This window comes from Phocoena sinus, chromosome 8 (genome assembly GCF_008692025.1).
Source record: "Phocoena sinus isolate mPhoSin1 chromosome 8, mPhoSin1.pri, whole genome shotgun sequence".
In the NCBI taxonomy this organism is placed as follows: domain Eukaryota; kingdom Metazoa; phylum Chordata; class Mammalia; order Artiodactyla; family Phocoenidae; genus Phocoena; species Phocoena sinus.
Genome location: NC_045770.1, coordinates 70,963,727 through 70,979,521, shown reverse-complemented (window position 1 = coordinate 70,979,521; position 15,795 = coordinate 70,963,727). Strand labels below are relative to the sequence as shown.

Sequence of the window (15,795 nt, the reverse complement as noted above, 5' to 3'; positions counted from 1 at the left end):
TCCCATTTTGGAGCACGGGCTCTGGACGCGCAGGCTCAGCGGCCATGGCTCACGGGCCCAGCCTCTCCGCGGCATGTGGGATCTTCCCAGTCCGGGGCACGAACCCGTGTCCCCTGCATCAGCAGGCGGACCCTCAACCACTGTGCCACCAGGGAAGCCCAGTTCTTTCATTTTTATTTGGCTTTTCTTAAATTTAATGTCTTTTTTTTTTATTAAACAATACTCTGAAAGGGTACAAAATCAAAGGATATAAAAAAATATGTAATAAAGCGTCTCCCTTCCACCCTGTGTCTTCAGACATTCTATTCCCTTCAATCAAAGGCAATCAATGGTTTGCGTTTATCTTTCTGGGGGGCTTTTTTAGAAATTGGTGATTCCAAGATCTTGTCAGGGTTTGGAAACCACTGATGCTCAGCCTCTGGGTATCTTAGCTCGGCAGCTTAAACTTCACACGATAATGAAATGTGTTGCTTTAGAAGAGTGCTGATAAACTTTTGCAAAACAAGCTTACAGCACCCTTTCCTGAACTCTGAAAAACAAAGCAAAATGAGGCTAAGAAAGGGGGTGGTTAGGAGGAAGGAGTCTGGATGGTCATTTGTGCCAGGAGTGGGTGTCCACGGCAGTCAGGGGCCAGGCTGTCGGTCTGTAGAGAGGCCACAGCCCTCGGAGAGCATTGTGGACAGGGGGGGTTCAAGGAAAATAGTTACATTCATCCCAGCCCAGGGAGTGGGCTGTGGAGAAGGCAGTGAGTCACCCATCCTGACTGCCTATTCTGTGCCTGAGTCAGGAAGGAGGAAATATTTTGTAACCATGTGCATTTCTGATAGAAAGGGCAGGAGGATGTAGATGGTCCTTGCTCAGATCCCCAGCCTGCTGAAGGATCCAGAGACGGTGCAGGGACCGCGGGCTGGCTCTGTCTGAGCATGGTGGGATGGGGTGGCGGTGGTGGGGTGCTGTCATAAACATACAGGTAAACACAGAGTTACCAGCCTGCCTGCCCTGATGGTACACTCCGAGCCAGTGGAATGAGAGCGTGGACCCGTGTCCTGAGTTCTGCATTGTGTGTAGATGACACTTTGAAAAATGGAAGATGTGTGAATCAAAGGGAAGGATGGGGTTGGAGCAGAGACATCTCCCGACCTCACAGCTCAACCAGGGGAAACGTTGGCATCTTTGGGCTGAAGTGGTCACTCCCCGCAGACCCAAGGTGTCCTGCTCCTTCCCTTTGGGCCACCACTATGATGGTGCCACTGAGCATCCTCTCACCGGGCACTGGTTCTGGTTTTGTTTCTGAGCAGGAAGACGAGGCACCTCCCAGGCCCCCGCTCCCTGAGCTCTACAGCCCAGAGGACCAGCCCCCGGCCGTGCCACCTCTACCGAGGGAGGCCACCATCATCCGGCACACTTCAGTGAGGGGCCTCAAGCGGCAGTCGGACGAGAGGAAACGAGACCGGGAGCAGGGGCAGTGTGTGAACGGGGACTCGAGGGTGAGCAGGGGGGACCCCTGGGGTTGCCCCTCTGTGTGTGGGGAGAGGGACGGCAGCGGGGCAGGTGTGACGGCCTCAGACTCTGCCCACAGGTGGAACTCCGGTCATACGTCAGTGAGCCTGAGCTGGCGACCTTCAGCGGGGACGTGGCCCCTCCCTCCCTGGGACTCGTGGGCTCTGAGAGCAGGTACCAGACGTTGCCAGGCAGAGGTAAGGCGAGATTTTCCATGGAGTCCTCCTGGGCCTCCCCGCCACTGCCACACCACTGCTCCCCAGCCCTACCCGGTCCTCACACCCTTCTGCCTGCAGCGTGGGGCCTCAGCCTGGGTAGCAGCTGTCAGCCGACTCTGGGCTGTAGGGAGGTCCTGTCCGTTCTGCCTCTGGCTCATATCCTGATTCTCATCCTCTTTTATTACATCTTCCCCCAGGAACAATGATAATAGCAGTTACTATAAAGCCCAGTGCTGCTTTAAGCACTTTATTATATTCACTTAGTTAAGATTGAGGATAATCCCGTGAGGGAAGTACTATTGTTATCCCCATTTTAGAGATAAGAAAACCAAGGCCCAGAGAAATGAAACAACTTGCCAATTAACCAATAAGTGATAGAGCCAGAATCCCACCCTGCAGGCTGGGATGTTGGGTGATTGTCGTCAGCTTGGCCATCCCATCTCATGCCTTCCAGAGGCTTTTCTCCTCTTCTGTGTCACTCTAAGACTCAATGAGTCCTTTATTTAAACAAACACACCTTTCTCCTCAGTTGGGTCTTCTCACTCTCCTCCCCTATCCCTTTGAGATGGGGGTGGGAACAGATTTAGGCCATTAGGCTCACCCATGTCCTATTTTTCTCCATAGCCAGATCCTCTTTCTGAAATCCTTTTAAAAGGAGGCCATCTGGAACCCCAGAGCAGGTTGACCACACTCCCTCATTTGGTGGGAGGTCAGGCGCTTTCCCCCCTTGACAGGATGTGGAAACAGGAGGCCACACCGCCATGATTTGGACTCCTATGGGGTTATGTGACTCCCAGCCCACGATGCTGTGTAGGCTTGCTGTGTCCTGAGCTGGTCCCTGGAGGGGACTGGCTTTTGCTGAGTTGGGCCACAGCAGCCCTTGGCACTGTGCCTGGGGACCCTTTTCCCTTCTTTCATTACAGCCTAGAGGTGTTCATCAATGGCAGTGTTAGTGGCCTGTGGGCAGGACAGTTCTTTGTCGCTCAGGAGTCTCTGGGCATTGCAGGACATTTATCATTCTTTTTCCTACGTGCTAAATGCTGGTGGAGTCCTCAGTGTGATGCCCGTTTCCAGATGTCAGGGACCAGCCTTGCTAAGAATGTTGCTAGTGGAGAAAGCACGGGCTGAGGCTCCGTGTGACCTTGGACAAGTTGCTTAACCTCTCTGGGCTTTAGATTGCGTACCTCCACAGTGGTTACATAATGCTACTTTGTAGGGCCAGCGGGACAAAATCTATATGAAATACCTGGCATGATGCCTGCCTGTTATATAGTAAGTACTCAGTAAGTGCCTGGTGCCTTCTTCTTTCCATTCTTCATTTATTCATTCAGTCATTTATTCATTCAACCAGGCATTGTTGAATTTGTAGACAGGCATGTTGACACTGTGGTCAGTGCAGTAACCAGTGAATATACTGAAGAATACAGGGAATAACTGATTCTGCCTGGAGCATTTGAAAAGGCTTCTCACAGACAGGCATCCAAGTTGGGTCACACAGGATGCATAGGAGTTCATCAGGAGGAAGTGATGCAGGGCATTCCTTGCCCTGCATCCTTTCCTCCTGCCAAGCAGCCCAGGTCTTCTGCATGTGAGGGAAGACGAGGGTAGTCCCCAGATCTTCCTTAGGGGACAGAGGGCACCCATGGGCTGGCCCCTCATTCCCTACCTGGGGCCTTGCTCTTCCGGGCCCTGGGGAGGAAGAAGTGTGGGTTGTTGGCTGGGTCCTCGTGGTCCCCTCACGGGAGTGAGAGTTGATCAAGAAGGGGCTGGTGGCCTGCCCTCCTCACCACAAATCCACTTGCATTTCTCTTTCCTCACTAAGGGCTCTCAGGGTCCACGTCAAGGCTCCAGCAGTCGTCCACCATTGCTCCCTACGTCACGCTTCGGAGGGGTCTAGATGCCGAAAGCAGCAAGGTGACCTACCCTGTGAGTGGCCTTGAGAAGTTCCTGAGGGGCTCACCGCTCCCTCACGCACAGAGGGAAGGGCTCCGAGGTAGACGGTAACTGGGATCCTGTCAGGTGACCCCTCCCAAGCTCAGATTCCCTGTCACCATGTGCTCGTGATGGCTTCACCACTGCCCACCAAGAAGGGCATCACACTGCCCTCCCCATTTCCCAAGGGGCTCCCACCTTTCTCCCCAGTCTCGCCCAGTGAGTCACACCCTGAGTTGTGGCCCATGACGTGCTTCTGCTCAACTGGACAGGCCTGGGCCTCAGTGTCTGCATCTGCAGAATTGGGTGCTGCCCAGAGAGCCCGTGAGGGCCAGTGGTATCATGTCCACGAATGTGCTTAGAGGAGGTGCTTCTCAGTGGCCAGGAGGAGCCCAACTGGAGAGAGAGAGAGAGAGAGAGAGAGAGAGAGAGGTGTGTGTGTGTGTGTGTGTGTGTGAGAGAGGGAGAGAGACAGAGACAGAGAGAAAGAAGGACGGGGATGAAGCCAGCAGGGCGGCTGCCCTCTGTGTTCCCAGCCCAGCTGCCCTGTCTGTCCCTCCTGCCCCTCAGAGACCCAGGAGTGCCTTGGAGCGCCTGTACTCAGGGGACCACCAGCGGGGCAAGATGAGCGCGGAGGAGCAGCTCGAGCGCATGAAGCGGCACCAGAAGGCGCTGGTCCGGGAGCGCAAGAGGACGCTGAGCCAAGGAGAGAGGACGGGTCTGCCCTCGTCCCGCTATCTCGGCCAACCGCTCCCTGGAGACCTCGGCTCAGTATGTTAGGAGGGTCCAGGCAGGCGGGGCTGGGACAGGGAGCAGAGCTTCCCCGAGTCCCCCAGACACAAGCACTTCTCAGCGCCGAGGGAGTGGGCTGTCGACCTGGATGGCTCAGAGAACACCCCCACGGGCTGTGTGTCCACAAGCCGGGACGCATGTGTGACTTGGTCAGAGGGCGCCCCGGAACTAGAGCAGGAACGAGGATGTCACTGCAGGAGCCCAGGAGCCAGAGAGAATGTCCACAGTCAGTTCTGCAGTCGAGCTAGAGGGAGGCCTTTTTAAGCATTTGGAGTCTCTCAGCTGAACCAAGGACTTGGGAAGTACAGGGTTCGAGGAGTGGAGGAGAAAGGTGGTGCTATGATTTGAGGAGGAGGAGTGCAAGCCAACCAGCCTCCCAGACCTCCAAGCGGGTGCCCTGTGGGGCAGCTGAGCAGAGGGTGGTGGCCCTCACCTCTGAGGACTGGGGCTCTCCCACCACCACGGTGCTGATGGGCCTCCCCATGCCCCAGGAGAGCCGGGGCATCTGCTGCCCCCTGGTGGTGCTTCCAGGCACTGCACCCTTCCCACAGTCGCCTTAGGTCCCTTTTGGAAACATTCCATTTGACTTTTCCCTGTTGTTTGAAATCAAATGTTTCCCTAGACCTCTAGCCTGACTGCTCTTCCCCTAATTCATTGCACAAGCTCTTTTGCTTTTAGCGTTACCGCTCATTGCCTCTCTAATCCTGCCTGATTGTGTCTACAGACGCTTCTAATTTGCATCAACCATTCTCTAACTGGCCTGTGCTCTTGTTACCAGGCTTATAATAGCAGCTCTTCTCTCCGTAGCCTAGTGAGCACTCCCATGTGTGACTCACCTTTCTGCCGCCCCCTTTATGCAGGCTTACTGACTCATAATTCCCTTATCCCAAAAGCTGCCCCACAAGTTTGAGCCAGCCCCACTGCCTGAGGGCCGTGGTCATTGTCAGAGGTCTGGGCATGATGAATTTATCAAAGTCCATGCCTCACATCTGGACAGTAGACACAGACTTCAGAGATTGCATGTTGGAATAAATTCTGCCAAGTCTGAGGTGGTTCAGTTTTAATTCCTCCGGCCCCATCGGCACAATTTCTTATGGAAAACTTTTTGTGTTTCTAGTATTTAATAACTTGAACGGGTAGCAAGATACATTATGATCTGTATTCAGAGGGCCTCTGTGCAGCTGTTAGCTCAGACACCAAAGGGGTAAGACCCAGGATACTCATATCCTGAAAAGCTGCAAAGCCAGTAACTTTTAAACTTTATAAGTAAGTGTCATATGAGGTAAAACTGACTTTTCACAACCTGATGTCTCAAATGTAGAAAAATGATCTAAAAATCGTAACTTGAATACCTTGTAATTTTTCTTTTTAAGAAAAAAGACTTGTGTAAGTCTCTGCCTCAGCGCCAATAAACGTGTTGCTTAATGATAATGGATTGGCGTGGTTCTTCCCCAGGTTACATTGTAGAGTCCAGTGAACTTTTTCTGTTTGTGGAAACAATCAGGCTGGGTTTATGTGAGGTCTTGTCTCTCTTTGGGGCACTGGTGAGCGTGTAAGAAAATGTGTGTTTTCTTTGTGAATCGTGAAATTAATTTTTCATCCCTGAATCTTCAACTGCCTAATCCTTTTACACTTTAATTGGAAACCATCACCTAAAAGCGATTACGTTGACGTAGAGTCAGTATGGAGAGCTTGTGCACGAATGGGTGAAATGTGCTGCTACGGCCGTGGGTTTGGGGCTTGGGTGAGTGCGGGCTTGAGGGGGCATTAAAGACAACGGTGACCACTTGGGGCTCTGTGAGGCGGGTGGGGTGGGAAGGAGAAGGCAACCTGGGATGGAGAAGCGTCTGCTTGGCTTCTGCTCAAGAAAAGGGAGGCTTTGGGCCCATTCCCTCCTCTCAACAACCTGCTCAGCGTCGAGGCCTGTGGGGATGCAGGCCACAGGTGATTAGGAAGGCCGCGGCGGAGCCAAACCGTTGTGCTGGGATCTTAAAGTGGCTGGGTTAGAGTTTCCCTCTGTGAAGCCTGCTTGTTACAGAGTCGGAATTGTTGCATTTGATTTAGCATTTAAATTTTACATGTGTTTGGTTTTTCTAACTTAAAACATCTGCCCCAAATAGCTGCGTGATACGCAGCAGCTTATCAGCCTCCCTGGCCGCAAGCTGCTCCTGCTTGCACCTCCCCAGTCCCACCGTGGGGGCATTATTCCCCACCCTTAACTGTGTCCTACTGGGACTGCCCACTGGAGAGGCTCTTGGCTATTCCACTTGCTTACCAGGGCCTCAGAGGGTTTGTTTCGCCCATTGTTTCTGAGCTGGAACAACATATGGCTCCCGAACCAGAAGGGCTTCTGTGATCTGTCATGCAACAGAAGCGGCAAACCCCTTCTCTTGAGCTCTGTCCCAGCTTCTGTTTTAGGGTCACCTTCTTGGACCTGGGAGCCTCCTGTATCCCTGGGGACCCTTGTGAGTCTGAAGTCGTGGATCTTAGACCCGTGCCCGGGAGGTTTGGACACTTTGGGGCCCATATCAGAGAGAAATCAGCAGTCTGGAGTCCGGCTGTATCAAAGGGGCAGAGGCCTTGTTCTCTGTGTCACAGAGTTTCAGAACACAGCAGAGACCATCCGTGTCACAGGATAGCTGCTGCCTTGTTTTAGGGATGAGGTTGAGGTCCATGGTCACACAGCTTTTCCCTAATGAGTCACAGGCCCATCTTCCCAAGGACCCCAGTGCCTGCAAGACCTACCCAAAAGGGATAGCCAGGAAGTGACTACATTTCACCCTCTTGTTCTGTTACCAGTGGAAGCGCGAGCAGGACTTTGACCTGCAGCTGCTGGAACGGGCCGTACAAGGGGACAGAAAGGACAAGGAGGAGAATGGCTGGCTGAAGGTGCAGGCTATGCCTGTCACTGAGTTGGACCTGGAACCACAAGACTATGACGTGGACATCAGCAGAGAGGTGAGGGCAGGGGCTTCCTTCACGCTGCCCCCAGGAGACCCAGCCTTCAGACGCCAGCCTGACCAACCCTCCCAGGGGCATGGAGCGGGGGGGTGGTGGTGGGGGGTGGGGGGTTGGGTTGTTGCCCTGAATAAGGACAGGCTCCGTTTCAGTGTGGCCCGGGAGGATGGATGAACAGCACCTGGAGGTAGTAAGAGGCGACCAGACATTTTGATGCAGGTTCAGAGCTGTCTCTCTTTGTAATTTGTGGCAAGTCATTTAACTTCTCTGTGCCTCAGTTTCCTCAGCAGTAATGTGGGTTGTGGGGAGGGTTAGGTGACTCAGCACATTGCCCGAACGATTAGCAATGATCAGAAAGCTGTGAGCACAGGGCCTGGCACATAGTAGGCATGTGATGAGGTAGTTGTTACTGTTAGCATATGTTCCCTGGAAAACCAGGGGTTGGTCTTGCATCTGGCCAGTCAGGCCAATTTGGGCAATCAGACTTGGGGAAAAGGCAGGGCAGGTTTAGAAATCACAGGTGAAATACCCAGCTGTGGCAGAGGCTAGGAGACCTGGATAGGTCTGGTCTGGGTTCTTTCGCCCTCTGGTGGCTCAAACGCATCATGGCCGGGCAGGCCCAGAAAAGCAAGTAACCGCAGTCAGGACCGTCTCTTACCCAAGGGAAGAGAAAGGGAGTCAGAGCGTGGCACACTTAGGGTCTTCAAGACATAGGGTGGTCTCCTGTGGCCTATGTTGTGCCATTTGTAAGCTCTGTAGAGCAGTGTCTTTGGCTGTTTGGTTCACCTTTGTGCACCCAGCACCAGGCCTGGCACACAGTAGATGCTCTGTAAATATTTGCTGAATGACGGCTCTGTTGGATGAAGTGCACAGTGGCCCACAGATATCCCAACACATTTGTATGAGGACTCGGCCTGGGCTGAAACTGCATGAGACGAAATGCTCTCACCACATGAAGGATAGATCAGACAGGATGGGGGGCAAACTGACGCCTGTGGAGGCGCTGGGTTCTGGGATCAGCAGGGGCTCCAGGGTTTAACGAGGTTGGTCCCCTGCCTTCAGACCTTTTCCCTTTGGCACCTCTGAAACAGCCAAAGGTCCGTGCTTTCTCAGGTCCACAAAAGAAGCTTCTACACACTGCCTTGGCAATGGAAGTGCATTTTGCGGTGTCCTAATTGGCCTGCCAGCCAGGGGAAAAAGTTCTTCCTTATCTCTAACCTAAATCCCTCCTGCTACAATGTAATCTGCTTCCTTCCTGGGCATCTGCCCTCATGGGAAATAACAGAAAAGAGCTTATTTCTTGCCATCTTTCACCAGAATGAAAGGTCTGCATGGGCTTAAATTCAAGTCCAGATTTGCCCTGGGATTGGATTTAGCTTGTTTTTGGAAGTTTCAATCAACCCCATTTTAATGTAGTTCAAGGAAGAAAAAAATTCCCTGAGGTGTGTGCAAAAGTTGCCTTTAGCGCTCTTGGCCCACGTAAAGGTTCACCAAGCTGAGGTTGCTGTTGGGTTTGTGTGAGACACTGGTGAGGGGAGGGGCTGGGGTCATTTTCCTCTTGAGAGCAGTAGATTCAATGTGGCTGCCTCCTGTCTGGGTCTTTTGTAGGGGCAGAAAGCACTATCACTTTCTTTCATCCCTCCACCCAGCCACCCAGACACCCATCCAAGGAGTGTTTGCTGAAGGGCTGCTAAGTACCAAGTCCCTGCTCTAGACAGTGGAGAAACAAACAGGAAATGGGAGGGAGTGGCAGGGGTGGGTGGATGGGAGAAGGAGGGTCAGGGAAGCTTTCTGGAGGTGAGGTTGGGAGGATGAGAAAGAGGCCATGGAGCCCAAGGAAGGAGAATCCCAGGCAGAGGAAAGGGTAGGGGCCGAGGTGGGTCAGTGTGGCTGGAGAGGTCAGATCACATCAAGGGTAGCTTTTAGGGTGATCATTTGTATCCTCAGGGCTTACTGGTCTAGTTATTTCGCCTTCCCCCTTCCCTTCCCTTGGCCTGTAGGAGGTTGCCTGGTACGGTAGATAGCACACAGGCTTTGGAGTCAGACCCAGATTCAGATTGGGACTGCACAGTGAACTGCCACTGTGATCTTAGCAAGTTACTGAAGTCTGCGGGCTCCTCCGCGTGCCTCATGGCGGGGGACAGGATGGGGGGAGCAGGTCCCAAACCCAACATCTGTGCCTCCCACCACCTTTCCTCAGCTCTCCAAACCAGAGAAGGTCTCCATCCCCGAGCGTTACGTGGAGCTGGATCCTGAAGACCCGCCCAGCCTGGAGGAGCTGCAGGCGCGGTACCGCAAGGCCGAGAAGATCCGTAACATTCTTACCCGGTCCAGGTCAGCCCTCCTGCTGCCTGAGCCCTGACGACCCACTAGGCCGACCTCAGGGGTGTCTCAGCTGAATGGGCCCTGGGCTGGGCTGGCCGGGGAGTGTGTCTTGTCAGGCCTCCGTCTCAGACCAGCGCTGCTCATGGTACGGAACAGGCCGGCTCTTAGCACGTCACCCGCAGATCAGCGAGGGAGCTTGCCCAGGTCATCCGGGAGGTCTAAAGCACTCAGAGGGCCATACTAGGCCCTTGGCCCCAAATCTGGGTCCCATGGCCCTGGCAAGCGTGGGGAGTGGAGCCAAGTGTGGTGGTGAAGTGGACACAGTTGGAGATAGGCCCCAAGGACGGCCCTCCCAGCCTTAGGGCCCATGTTCCCTCACACAGACCCCCAGACCACAGCCAGGGGCCGAGCCTTGTCCTGAGGTGCCAGAGGCCTTGCCCACATCCCTGGAGGCCAGGATGGTAGCCTCAGAAACGTAAACTGGGTATTTGAGGGCCTCCCTTTCAGAGAGCGGTTAGCCTTTTCCCGTCTGGATTTAATAGGAGCTTAGAGCTGGAACTCTTATCTTGAGGTCTGGGATCCACCAAAGGAAGAACAAAGCTGTGACTAGGTGTTTGGGGAGAAGCATGTGCACCTTTGTCTGGAGAGAAGGTGCACCATTTTTATCTGATGCCCCCAGAAGGGTGAGATCCTCCGGCCAGGGAGACCCTGCTCTCCTGAGGCAGGTGCCTGGGGGTGGCGAGGCCCACAGCCTGCTTTCTGGCTCTCCCACAGCATGTGCAACCTGCAGCCGGTGTCCGGCCAGGACCGGGACGGCGTGGCCGACCTGGACTCGCAGCTGCAGGCGCAGGAGCGCATCATCAACATCTCCTACGCCCTGGCCTCAGAGGCCTCCCAGCGCAGCAAGCAGGTGGCAGGTGAGGCCCTGGGGACAGCCTCTGAGGCTGGGCCACACCCCCTGCTCCTTGGGCTCAGGGCCTGGCATGGCCTGTCGGGATCAGTGGAAAAGCAGGCGTCAGGCTCGCTAGTTGAGGGACAGTGGTATGTTCCCCTGTCCCAGGCGCACTGCAGGGCTTGCGAGGGGGACTGGGGCTCAGGAGTGTCCCGGGAGAGGGTGTGTAGCTCATTCTTAAATCTTCGGAGTGGTACTGCTGTTCCGCTTTCTCTGAGGTTGTAGGTTGAGAACAGGTTTTTCCTGTTCTCCTGAGCTAAGGGGTTAGGGCTAAGGTTTCTGGCCTCACGAAGAAGGGGCAGGAAAGCCTTTGGGTGCTTGGATTTCTTGCCGGGACAAGGCAGAATGGGGCCCCTCTAACCATCCCTGGGGTCCATGCTTTGGTTCCCAAATCAAAGTCACTGTTCACCTATCAGAGTGACCTGTGCCAGAAAGCAGGACTTGGGAAGTGGGACTTTGCTGTCCAGGGGGAAAAAAATAGGGCCATGGGATGGGAGGGTGTGTGTGTGTGTGTGTGTGTGTGTGTGTGTGTGTGTGTGTGTGTGCGCGCGCGCGCGGGCCAGGAAGGAGACTCCTGGCTCCTCTCCCCACCCACATGTGCCCCCGCTGTGTGAGCTCTCACAGTTCACCTAGTGCTGTTTCTCCCCAGATGCAGCCGCCACTGCATGTCTAGGTGGTGCCCTTGGCCAGGTGTGAGAGGGGTGGTCATAGAGCCTGAAGTGGGGTCACAGTCCCCACCAGTCCTCCAGCCCTGGCCAAAGGGTCTAGAAGTGACCACGGGTGGGGCCTGCTGGACCTTGAAATGGCTGGCCCTGGGAAGCAGAACCATGGGTATGACCGAGGACAAGGGGCAGCCTGTTCTCTGTCTCCCAGCTCGGATCCCATACAGAGTCGCTGAAGTCCCTGCTGTTCTGACTCCCCTGAGGACATGTGCGTGGGCTGAGAGGGGGTCTCCCTTGGGGAGACAGCAGACGGCGTTCCCGGGCCCCTCCTCGTAATGATCCTGGGGCTCCCTGAGCCCATCGTGGCGATTTTGAATTCCTTCCCATGTCCAGGGCTCTAGCAGGGGCACCTTCCCTGCCATAAAGTGCCCTCCTCTCTGGCCTGTGCTTGCTCTACCTATGTGGACCTACTGTCCTCGGCTTCCTTAACCGCCAGCAGGCGAGTGTGCCCCAGACCTGACACCCGCAGTCATGTCCCTGCTCGGTGGCCACCTTTGCTGCAGTCTTTGCTCACTCTTGCTCCCTCTCTCCAGCTCAGAGACATTTCTGGGAACTGCAGGCCAGACCCCCGCCAGGCCCCATGGATATGCCCCCGCAAGCCCAGGCCGTTAGTGGTGGGCAGCGGAGCCCATGGCACCCCGGCCCTGCCGCTCAGGGCGTCTGGTGCTGCAGGAGCAGACGAGGAACCTAACGCACCGCTTAATTCCTGTCTGCCCGTCTAGCGCAGCATCTGGCCCTCCTCCCGCCTAAAGCCCCCCTGTCCTCCAGGACGGTGCCACCTTACCCCCCCTTAAGCAACGGACTCCACTACACCTTTGTCTAACACCTTCCAAGTAAGAGCCCCCCTCCTGGCGTGGCCCCTCACCTGGCGCTGAGCATGTCCCCTCCCCTCTGCTGCTGAGATGATTGCAGTGCCACCTGCTGACGCTTCCTTCCATGGGCAAAGCGGCCGCTGGGGAGACCCCTCCTGGACCGGTAGGCAGGTTGGGGGCTGATGATTTTTAGGAACTCAATGTTCAGCGTCTCCGGTACAGTAGAGACTGTGTGATCCAAGCCCCCTTGCTCCCTGAAATCTCAGGAGGCAGAGCTGCGCCCCTTCCCGCCCCGCTGTCCTTCCTGCAGGCGGCCCAGTGCCCCAGGGGACCAGCTTGGGAAGGAGGGGCGGTGGCTGGGAAGGACGAATTAGATCATGGCCTCTCCCCGTCAGGGCTTTGACCAAAGAAATTGAAGAACTGGAAGCCTAGAAAAACCAGTTTTGCAGATGAGAACACGGGCCCTGTGAGGGGTGGGGGCTCATTCCAGCCACAAGGGAAGCTTCAGGAAGAGGCTGCCCGGGGTGGTGGCCCTCACCCCTGCAGAACATTCCAGCACCACCCCTTCTGAGTCCTCCCCATGTGGGCATTTACTGGTGAGAGGAGGCAGCGTGGGAGTAGGGAGGGGTGCTGGACCAGGAGTCGGGAGGCTGGGGCCAAGTCCAGGCTGTTGTTCTGAGTTCTTGGCTGTCGCCTCACCTGGACGGGGAGGGCGGATCAGGAGTCTCAGCAGCCCTTTCCCTGATGTTCCACTTCGTACGACTGTGTAGGGCTTCCCCTCTCATCCCTCCGTGCACACGTACGGTTAACGTTGCTGAGCGCCTACTCCGTGCCAGGCATTGCGCTGACAATCTCCTTTGACAACAACCCAATGGAGATATTCACCCCGTTTTACAGATGAGGAAGTGCAGCTCAGAGACCCTGAGGGACTTGGCCAAGGAGTTGCGGCTGTGTCAGAGCCAGGGTTCGAACCCCTTCTGTGCGAGTTCAGAGCCTCTGTTCTCCATCGCCACCCTGGGCCCACCTGGGCCACCTCCATTGGGCCACCTGGGCCACCCCTGGGGGCTCTAGATGTTTGGAGAAGGGAGTGCAGTGAGGGATGGCGGTGTGTGGTTGGGACGGAGGTATGGTCTTGGGCAAGTGTCCACCCGCCTGGGCGCTTCGCTGTCCTGAGGGTGGCAGGAGGAAGTCGGCCCGTTGGGCCAGGCTCTCGGGAGGTGTGAAGTAGGGACCTCGTGACTGAGGAACCCCAGGGAATGCTCCAGCCAGGTCTTTTGTAAAGGCTGCAGGGTCTTCTGGGGCCACGGGATGGTGTATGGTTTTCTCCTGGAGATCCGAGTGTGGTGACACCACCCCAGGCCACAGAGAGGCAGAGGAGAGGCTCTGTTGCTCTCTGCTTTTAGTGCCCCTGTGGTCACGAGATAGGCCTCTAATGCTCTTTTCAGAGCACACACACATTTCCTTGTACCCTTCCGGCACCCTCATTAGGAGATTGGTACAGTCACCCTGTTTTTAGATTAAGAAAACGAGGCCCATGAAGGCTGAGAGAGTTACCCAGAGTCCCTCAGCAAATGAAGGGCAGGGCCAGAACTGGACCCCAGAGTCCTCTTTGCTCAGGCCTTCTGCCCTATCAGAGCAGGGACCCAGTCTAGGGGCCAGCATGTGTCTGGCAAACTTCCTAGAAGTGGTGAGGGTGGAGGAAAGGTGGGACGCCCGTTAGTCCTCGAAGCCGAGGGTCCCCCAGCAGCGGCCGCATTGCCCCAGCCCCCTGCTCTGCTGTTCTCTGTCTTGTCAGCCTGCCGTTCCCTGTCACGTGTGCACAGACACGCCCACCGCCTGCTCCCCAGACGTGGGCTGGGGTCCTGCCAGCCTCTCACTGTCTCCTGTGCTTTTTGCCAGCCCAGGCAGTGACTGACCCGTGATCCAGCGTGCAGAGAAGTCTGGAGCCAGGGGCCAGTGGAACCAGTTTCCTCCGAGAAGATTGATCCTTCTTCCCCTTCCAGCTGAGCCGGGGTTCAGGCTGGAGGACAGAGCACCACCAGCTGTGGGGCATTCACCACAGGGCTAGGGCCTAACACCCACGCTTGTTTTAGTTCAGACTCCTTTTTACATGTGACAAAGGCACTTTTAATGCACACTGTAAAATACTGACTCTGTATTTTAGAATCAGGCTGTATTTTATAATGTTCACCTCAAGGGCCGAGTGGCTGAGAAGGTGAGGATGCAGGATTTTGGAGCTGCACATACAGATCCAGGTACCGTTTGGGTGGTGGGTATGGGTGGGAGCCGAAGGGCAGGGTGAGCAGAGGCCAGTCCAGCATCTGCTGAACTCAGGTGAGGTTGGATTGGAGATGTACTTCCAGTGGATTCCAGCGTTAGGCTCATTGGTGTGTTGTCCAGGGCAGTGATCAGCTGACCCTGACCTGGCCTGATGACCAGCTCTGTAGGGTGAAACTCCACCGAGCTGGCACGTGGAGCCTCGGCCTTGGGTCTGGCTTAGGCCGAAAGGTGTGTCCAAGAACATTGGTTCCCAACCTGCCCATGAGGTTCTCTCAGCAAAGGGCTCTTCAAAAAAAAACAAAAACAGTTCGCTGTAATTAAAAAAAAACAAAACACTTTGAAATACAGACAAGGTGAGAAGAAACACCTTTGATTTGTATCATAAGCAATAAACGTCACACTGGGTGGCATCTACCTGCAACTCCCCGAGTCCGCACTAGGCTGTAATAGGTATCCTGGGCTCGTTGCGGCTGGCCCCTGAGAACACAGGTCAGCCTACCCAGGACTTGGGTCAGGTGGCAGGTGGGCAGGCAGCGGGCCCCTACCCTCCCTCATGGCCAGCAGGGCCATGATGACAGGACTATGACTTGGCTTCCAGCCTAAAACGGGGAGGGCGCCGTTAAGCCAGGCGCAGTGTTTGTGGCCCTTTATGTAAGTCATGATATTCTGCATTCGGAAAATGAAGTTGGAAAAAAACAAAAAACAACTCCATTGGGTGGAGCCACACTTTAAATGAAAATTTGTCTTTGACTATGGTCAGAAAAATAATCTTGAATATATTTAGAAGTTGCCGTCTATTTTTAACTAACTCCATATGCTGCCAGTATCAACTTCATGACATTTGCCAAAATAAGATTTTATTTTTGCCTTTATAAGATTTTGTTGGAAAAAATGAAATGACTATTTTGCAAGAAAAAGTTAATTTAAATAAAACTGTAATGGTTTGCAAAAAAAAAAAAAAATGTGATGTACAGATTAAACTATTAACCTGATATGCTTCCTGCTTTTTGCTGCCTATATTCTCCTGAGTGGCCTGTGTTAGGTTTTTTTCCGTTTCATTGGAAAACCCCCAGTGTCAGCTCTGGATCCTGCGGTGTTCACCTATGAAGTCTCTCCTGATGACAATTCCGTGACATGTGATTGACTCTGGAGGCCTGAGGGAGGAAGGCCTGCGCACTTGGGCCTTTGGCTGGGCTTCAGCAGCCGCTCAGGATGGCCCCCCACCTCGCCCCCGCCCGGCTGAGGGGCCGCCGGGCTGTGGACTCCTGTGTGGGGCTGGTTTGGCAGGCGGTCTGCAATCCCAG

At 54.8% G+C, this 15,795-nt stretch overlaps 1 protein-coding gene across 18 annotated transcripts in view; it reads left to right on the top strand.

The window, feature by feature from the left end:
* The window catches only part of PLEKHA7 (pleckstrin homology domain containing A7), a 213,581-nt gene extending 198,098 nt beyond the window's left edge, over positions 1 to 15,483 (top strand). For 8 of the 18 annotated variants that reach the window (XM_032639732.1, XM_032639738.1, XM_032639727.1 and 5 more), the window contains 9 exons: positions 1,299 to 1,487; positions 1,580 to 1,697; positions 3,541 to 3,644; positions 4,221 to 4,421; positions 7,242 to 7,400; positions 9,601 to 9,734; positions 10,500 to 10,642; positions 12,122 to 12,232; positions 14,111 to 15,483. In XM_032639732.1, coding sequence (XP_032495623.1) covers positions 1,299 to 1,487; positions 1,580 to 1,697; positions 3,541 to 3,644; positions 4,221 to 4,421; positions 7,242 to 7,400; positions 9,601 to 9,734; positions 10,500 to 10,642; positions 12,122 to 12,222 — 1,149 coding nt within the window. In that variant the 3' untranslated portion in view covers positions 12,223 to 12,232; positions 14,111 to 15,483. Of the gene's footprint in view, positions 1 to 1,298; positions 1,488 to 1,579; positions 1,698 to 3,540; positions 3,645 to 4,220; positions 5,874 to 7,241; positions 7,401 to 9,600; positions 9,735 to 10,499; positions 10,643 to 12,121; positions 12,233 to 14,110 lie in introns of those variants that run through there. The other 10 variants (XM_032639737.1, XM_032639739.1, XM_032639731.1 and 7 more) reach the window with 6 other exon arrangements.
* Positions 15,484 to 15,795: the final 312 nt, after the last annotated feature.